The following is an 8,548-nucleotide window of genomic DNA, read 5'->3' on the forward strand; positions in this document are numbered from 1 at the left end:
TTGTCACAACACAACTGATTGGCTCAAACGCATTAAGAAATAAAGGAATTCCACAAATGAACTTTTAACAAGGCACACCTGTTAATTGAAATGCATTCCAGTTGACTACCTCATGAAGCTGGTTGAGAGAATGCCAAGAGTGTGGAAAACAGTCATCAAGACAAAGGGTGGCTAATATAAAATATATTTTGATATGTTTAACACTTTTTTGGTTACTACATGATTCCATAACTGTTATTTCATAGTTTTGATGTCTTCACTATTATTCTATAATGTAGAAAATAGTCAAATTTCTTTTAAAAAAAAACCCTGGAATGAGTAGGTGTGTCCAAACTTTTGACTGGTACTATAAATATATATATTTTACTCAAACCACCCGTGGGCCGGATTGGAACCCCTCGCGGGCCGGATGCTTGACTCCCGTGCTCTAATGGGTTTTATAATCTAATTTGTCTACTTTTTAGTCTGGATGTTGTTGACTAGTCTCTTGGAGCCCAAGTCTGATAAGCATGGCATATAATTCTCCTGGGCTTGTCAACCACATTCCAACTACTACTTCATGAGTAATCACTACTGACTAATACACCAATTATCTCCTCTCTCTATTTTACATCCATACAATTAACCTTTTCATGTGTCATTCACAGCGTAGACCCTACATAGATAACAACCATATAATATTACCAATACTGACCCTCAATAAGTTCCTATACTTATGAAGTACTGTAAATATGGAGGTCAGACAGCCATGTTGACACACCGAAGTTAGACCACACAGATAGAGAACATATCTAGCCAACGTATTATGACTGTTGTCTGAATCTGAACATGGTCTTGGGATGAAGTGCTATGTAAGAATTATGACAAACCAAGTACATGTCCACTGGTACAATTGGAACATAGGCTACTGTAGCTATTGTGTTACAAGTATTTAAAGAACACCCTTGTACTCAATTTCACCCGTGGTGGTGCGACAGAGTACTCTGTATGCACTCTTGAGTTGGGTGGAGGAAAACCCTTGTGTAGGACTGTCACTGAAGCTGCTTGCCAACACACTCCATAGTTGCTTTTACAATTTTGTAATTAGAGTACATTTTTTTTTAATTATGCAACTCTACAAATGCAAGGAAAGCTTTCATTTTACATTCATGTCTGCCTGTCTCAATCAACAAAACAACAAGGAAGAGTAAATATCCTCAGATTTTCTACCTAATAGCTGGAGTAGTTTATTTCGGCTGAATACTCTGGGCAGGAATCCAGCCTTTTATTTAATGGATGGTTGTTCAACATAGCAGGGAAAATATTAACTGTGCACCTATGTTAGTGCACACGCACACAAACTGGGCGAGAGAGAGAGAAAAGAAAAGAAAAAAGTTGGAGGGGAAAAAAGGTGAAAGTCAAGCTCAGGGTAAATATTGATTAAAGAGAGCTACGAAAGAAAGATGTATTGAAGTTTCACTCCCTAATGATATAGGCTACATAGACTTGCTCTTACTTTACAGAGGGCCCGATGTATCAACGGGTGCTGAGTGCTTATCACCAACACCCATTGAATGAGAAACCAAATATATATGTGTTATAATAAATATTCATAAGCACTTCCTCTGTGCTCCATGTCCAGAGATGTCCATGTCCCCATATCGCTCAATGCCCTGCCTGCTGATGCAGCGGACTGGAAAGGAGCTGTCTCTGCACAATGCATCCAACCATTTTGCAGTATCATTGATCTGACAATTCCAGAAAAGCATGTTTATCAGTAAATAGCCTACCCCTCTATTTTAATGCACCATGATGAAGTGTTGTTCTGTACTTCAACTATGAAATATCTGAAGGCTTGATGAAAACAAGTTATGATAGTGACCCCCCAAAATTACATTGTTGCTATTAAAGCGGCAATCTGCAGCTCATGCAATTACAAAGTGACACCCCGACCCTGTTTTGGTAAACAGCTGAGGGGTGGGGCTGTAGACATTTTACCATTCTCAAATTCATACATATCTATATGGATGCAAGTGCTTAACTTTGAGATGAAAATGATCGTTTTAAATATGCTTTGAAGCTGTTTGTTTAGAATTGTTTAAAAACAACGGAGTAGCCTAAAATAAGCGTATATTTTGTGTTCTGATGGGGTACACACATTTTGTAAGCTGATGAGGTAGTTATATTCTTCAAGAATCAATGGGTAGCCTACATTTAATGCATTTTAAAAGTAAAAAAAACGGATGTAGCCTACAATCGCAGATTGCCCCATTTTAAATAGGCTGTAATAACAATAATCATCATCATCAGTAGTATTATTGTTATAAATATCATAATTCTCATGCCACAGGGACTTCTATTGGTAATGACACAAGCAGCTGCACTGACAGGAGAGCATGACAGCTTTGACATTTTCATCGCGCGCTCTGTGCACCGCGCCTCTTTTTTCTTATTAACGCAAGCATAGAAATCAGAAGCACACGAGACTCGCCCGCGCACAGGATTACATATATACACACACACCTCTTCATCCCATGTTTATAGGATATACCGAAGTCAGGGAATCGACAAAGTGGGAGAACAGGAACACGGGTTAGGTTATTCTTGTGCCGGAACACGGGTTATGTTATTCTTGTGCCTGCACCCAGTCGGAGATGCCAGGACCTTACAGCCTTTTCGACATCATGTAGAACACGATGAAGCCCTGCAAGCCCGTGTTGATAAGGAGGAGTGAAGTGGACGGAGTGACGGATACTTCCCTGACCGAATCTTCAAATGTTAATGCCGGCAAGATGGAGAAACAGACCTTGGTGACGGCTATCAGTTTGTCCATGAGCCTGGCATCACTGGCACTTCTCATCACCGCTATCATGACCGACCACTGGTACGAGACGGACACAACACGGCACAGGCAGAACTGCGACCAGTTCGGGCCGGACGCCAACGACCAGACGAACCGGCGGATGCCCATCTATCACCTGCCCCTGATGGACAGCAGCAATCCTCGGAGGAACCAGGCGCTGCTCCGAGCGATCCACGTCGGGAGTAGAGAGGAGGAGCTCCTGGAAAACTGGAGGTCAATTTTGGGAATGGGAATTTTAGAAACGGAATGCGGGCGGCCTCTTTTCTCCACTTACTCTGGACTTTGGAGGAAATGTTATTATCTAGGAAAGGACAGGGACATCGACAACCTCATTGCCAAGGGTAAGAGATGCTATGGGGAATTTTACCCGGGGTCCAGTGCGGTGCAGTGAAACCGCATCCCTTGGAGATATAGGCCTAAACATCTGGCAATGGTAGGCCTATTTGTAAATGCTTAAAAAGTTACATTCCGTCATATGCACTGCTGTTTAATGGACTTTCAATTAATTATATAATACATCAACTGACCCTTGAATAATAAACTCATGAGCTTAGTACGACTGACTTAACCCATCATAACTAAAGATGTAAAGTTGTTTTTGTTGTTATTTCAGTGTGTGTAAACAACAGATGTAGCTTCAAAACATGTTTTAAACTATCATGTTGTCCTCGGAGATGTGTGGGTCTAGCCTATCTGTAAACCATGGGCGTGCAAAGTTCTGTCTATAACAAATCTATTCATTCGGATAACTACCATGGCCTGTGTACATAGATAGACACACGCAAGCGCGCATGCAACCTGCCTGTCATACAGACCTTAAAATAAGCTCTGATCTGATCAGTTTTAGACTGCATCGGACAGAAAATCAACGAAATACACGAAAGGTATTTCCAACATGCGAGCCCAGTGTGCACTTCACACTCCAGGCAACGAGGGAGCGTTGCGTGTTAAATATCAATTATTATATTTCTATGATCCATATCATTTGCATGAGGATGGAAAGTGGCATCAATATATGTGATTAATTCCGTATGTACTAAATCAATAGACGCGCTAAAGTCAATCAAAAGCTCGGATTCTCAAGTAAAAATGTTGTTGACCAATTAATATAGCAAGTGAAAACGAAAATGTTATTAGGACAAGGTTTTGTAATATTGGTAGAGCTATAGTATTTGTGGAAGGGGAGCAGGTCAGATCCCTGCCATAGTTAGTCTTCTTTGCTGCCTCCAAGAGAGGGGACAATATTACATCACTCAAACAATTAAACCCCTTTTTGTTACCCATCAGAGATATAGGCGGAATTTCCCTGTTTGGCTTTCCGTAGTATCTTCTCACAGCCATGTGTAGAGGCTTTCATAGTGCTGAGGAATATGTATAACATCTGCAATCTTGTGGGAAAATACAAATTTACAGCCTCGAAAACCTTATTATGAAGTATGTCCATGAAACAGGGGAGTCCACTTTATAAATGAATACTTAACAGCCACAGCTTTTCTCAAGACAAGTCTCCTTGAGAAACACTTGCCCTTTTCTGCTACTCGTTATGTTCACAAAAGTTCTTGTCTCTATGCAGGTATAGCCCAGCGATGCATCACCATCAAGTACCATTTCTCCCAGCCCATCCGGCTCCGCAACATCCCGCTCAACCTGACCCGCACCATTCAGCAGGATGAGTGGCACCTCTTACGTATACACATTTTCTCATTATGAAAGATATTCCCCTATGAGCCTTTCATGAAATGAATAATCCAGACACCTATTACTCTCCTACTACCTTCCATTCAAAAAGGAGGGCATATGTTAATTTACATGAATTACATTTAGCAATTTACCAAAGTTACCATAATCTTCAGTAATTTTGGTAACATCTATGGCAATCAATCATAACTTTGGTCATTTATACTTTAATACCCCCCCCCAAAAAATGTATTCATATATATTGTATTCATTATGTGTGTAACGTCCTGACCAGAGTTCATATGTGTTTTGCTTGTTTAGTGTTGGTCAGGACGTGAGCTGGGTGGGAATTCTATGTTGTGTGTCTAGTTTGTCTGTTTCTATGTTGGGTTAAACGTGTTGCCTGATATGGTTCTCAATTAGAGGCAGGTGTTTGACGTTTCCTCTGATTGAGAACCATATTAGGTAGGCTGTTCTCACTGTTTGTTGGTGGGTGATTGTTCCTGTGTCTGTGTATACCACACGGGACTGTTTCGTTTGTTCGTTCGTTTTAGGTAGTCTGTTCCTGTTTCGTGCGTTCTTCGTGTTCTTATGTAAGTTCGTTTGTTCAGGTCTGTCTACTTCGTTTATTGTTTTGTAGTTTGTTCGTGTTTTCGTGTTTCGTCTTTCATTTAATAAATTCGTTATGTATTCATCACCCGCTGCGCCTTGGTCCGCTCATTCACCACAAGACGAACGTTACAATGTGTCCATATTGTCTATTCGTTTCTAGTAGATTGACCACATGGTTCAAGAGAAAATTGCCTAATTAATGAAAAAAAATGCATCTAATCAATAATGGCATTATTTTCAATTAACTCTGCAACTCTTCCAACTAGTGACTTTTTTCACAACTGCCAACAGTGTGATGCCAAAACATTGACAAGAAATACATAAATACCAATGGTATTCTCCAAGTCCATGGTTTATATTTAGGTTCATGTTTTACATGTTTGTCATAATTTTTTTTCTTTTCATATATTTTACCTGTGATAATCTCAAGTACCCAAATAGGCCCACTAGATTTGAAAGTTTCTAGTAATATACCCTCCCTTTGCAACCCTAGTGGTTACAGAGAGGGAAACCGTGTCTCTTGCATAAGTGCTCACCCGCTTCTCCCCTCCTCTTCCTTGAATCAGACCTGCGGCGGATCACGGCGGGGTTTCTGGGTATGGCAGCAGCCGTTCTGTTGTGTGGCTGCATCGTGGCGTCTGTCAGCTTCGCCTGGGAGAAGAGTCTCACTCAGCACGTCTCTGGGCTGCTCTTTCTCATGGCAGGTACAGTTTACCACACCAACTGAAACTGTTGTTTACTTCAATAAACACAGATGCTCTCTCTCACACACTCTCCTCCTCTCTTTGTGGTCCCTCTTCCTTCTCAGGGATCTTCTGCACCATCTCCCTGTGTACCTATGCGGCCAACGTGTCCTACGACCTGGCCAGGGTCCCTCCCTTCATCTACGGGCTGCCCGCTGATGTGGAGCATGGCTACAGCTGGTCCAGCTTCTGTGCCTGGCTCAGTCTGGGGCTGACAGTGGCATCTGGATGCCTGTGCACCACTTTCCCCATCCTCAGCCATAGCAACAGCAAAGCCCAGCAGGGAAAGGCTGCCCCCAATGACTGTGTTTGACACACACCTTACTGCGTTTGATAAACACTTTACTGTGTGTTACACACATACACACACACACACCAAGCCTCAGCTGCAGCAAGGGCCTACAGGCAGAGTCTAAGATGTCTGTGTCTACTGTGTTTACTGAGTCTGACAGACACCTCACAGCATTTCACACCTCTTACTGCATCTTTCACATCAACTCTGAGCTGCAGCAAGGGCCTGCAGACCAACACCCCCAGACACCTGGCTGACTAACCCATAAACAGCTGCAGCAGGTGCCTGGGACTAATGCTGACTCCTGCATTTTCAGTCTGAAAACACTTCTGCGTCAACTATGCTTCCACTAGACCCTGCATCTAAATCGAGGTCACTTCCATGGAGCAAAACATCCTGGAATTATGGAACCATAATATATACAGTGAGCTCCAAAAGTATTGGGACAGTGACACATTTGTTGTTTTGGCTCTGTACTCCAGCACTTTGGATTTGAAATGATACAATGACTATGAGGTTAAAGTGCAGACTGTTAGCTTTAATTTGAGGGTATTTTCATCCATATCGGGTTAACCGTTTAGAAATTAATTTTAGGGTACCAAAAGTATTGGGACAAATTTAAGTGTGTATTAAAGTAGGAAAAGGTTAAGTATTTGGTCCCATATTCATAGCATGCAATGGCTACATAAAGCTTGTGACTTTACAGCATTTGTTGGATGCATTTGCTGTTTGTTTTGATTGTGTTTCAGATTATTTGTGCCGAATAGAAATTAATGGTAAATAATGTATTGTGTCATTATGGGGTGACTTTTATTGTAAATAAGAATAGAACATGTTTCTAAACACTTCTACATTCATGTGGATGCTACCATGATTACTGATAATCCTGAATGAATCGTGAATAATGATGAGTGAGAAAGTTAGACACACATGTCATATCACCAAGACATGCTAACCTCTCACCATTACAATAAGAGGGGAGGTGGTATGATATTTGTGCATATCATTTCAAATCCAAAGTGCTTGAGTACAGAACCAAAACATTTGTCACTGTCCCAATACTTTGAGCTCACTGTATATGCCATTTAGCAGATGCTTTTATCCAAACTACCTAAACCTTAGCTACACCCATGCGTCCATGCTTTTTCTGTGGTCTTTATGCAATTATGTCTGTGATTCAGCCTACTGCTACCTTTGCACATATTTTTTTTATGTATGCTCAGAATTCAGTGTAACCAAAACTGTAAGGAAACCCATCTGTGGATATTCATTAGTTCTCTTATCAATGGACACAGACCAAACCCCTGTGCATATGTGCCGAAACCCAAGTCAAGATGTCCCCTCATCAATGGATATTAACCTGATCGCAGTGGAGACAGACCAAACCTCGGTGGATATGCACCTAAATCGAAGTCCACATCTCCTTCATTAATGGATATTAACCCTGATCCTAGTGGACCCTAATCTGAGTGTATTTACCATAGTTTCAGTGGATGTATTTTGTAATCTATCAATTAACATTTGCCGTAACCCCAGACAGTCGATATTTGTTGGATGTGCGTCATGCGGTCTGATTGGTAAAGAGTTGGATCATTTCAGAATACGCCTCCTGAAAAGAGAAACTGAGGAACTCTTGAAAGATGCATTATTTCCTAGTGGTATAGTCTGTGTTGTACGAGTGGTATAGTCTGTGTTGTACGAGTGGTATAGTCTGTGTTGTACGAGTGGTATAGTCTGTGTGTGTCTCTTGAATCCAGTGTATCCATCTCCTAAAAATTCTCACTCCGGATCCACAAAGCAGAGGGTTGAGTGTGTGTTAGCAGCAGTCTGTATCGTGACCTACTTGTGGATGAAGGCGTCTATAGCTCCCAGGCTCACTCTTTGGTAGCCTTAAGGCTTCCGTAAGGGGAAGAAGCTTGGGGTGAGTGAGGGGTCCACATCAGTTCCTAACCCCACCCCTGTATCCTCTCCCTGAGTGTGTGAGGGTACCGGTCAGAGGGTCATGATTTTCTTTTCAGCAGGCAGGAAGAGCTGGGGACTAAGCAGCAGAACCAGGGTCCCACTGTCACGCCCTGCCCATAGTTTGCTTTGTATGTTTATATGTTTTGTTTGGTCAGGGTGTGATCTGAGTGGGCATTCTATGTTGTATGTCTAGTTTGTCTGTTTCTGTGTTTGGCCTGATATGGTTCTCAATCAGAGGCAGGTGTTAGTCGTTGTCTCTGATTGGGAACCATATTTAGGTAGCCTGTTGTCATTGTGGGTTGTGGGTGATTGTCTATGTTATGTTGCATGTTAGCACAGTGTTTATATAGCGGTCACGTTCGTCTTATTCGTTTTGTTGTTTTTTGTTTAAGTGTTCTTCATTAAATATAGAAGAATGTA

At 41.7% G+C, this 8,548-nt stretch overlaps 1 protein-coding gene across 1 annotated transcript; it reads left to right on the plus strand.

The window, feature by feature from the left end:
- Positions 1 to 2,771: 2,771 nt before the first annotated feature.
- Positions 2,772 to 6,187, plus strand: LOC120045921 (transmembrane protein 178A-like). Its single transcript, XM_038990847.1, has 4 exons — positions 2,772 to 3,183; positions 4,416 to 4,529; positions 5,698 to 5,835; positions 5,940 to 6,187. Exons 1-4 carry the CDS (start codon positions 2,772 to 2,774, stop codon positions 6,185 to 6,187), a joined length of 912 nt encoding a protein of 303 aa, XP_038846775.1.
- The last annotated feature ends 2,361 nt before the right edge of the window (positions 6,188 to 8,548 follow it).

This window comes from Salvelinus namaycush, chromosome 4 (assembly GCF_016432855.1).
Source record: "Salvelinus namaycush isolate Seneca chromosome 4, SaNama_1.0, whole genome shotgun sequence".
Taxonomy (NCBI): Eukaryota; Metazoa; Chordata; class Actinopteri; order Salmoniformes; family Salmonidae; genus Salvelinus; species Salvelinus namaycush.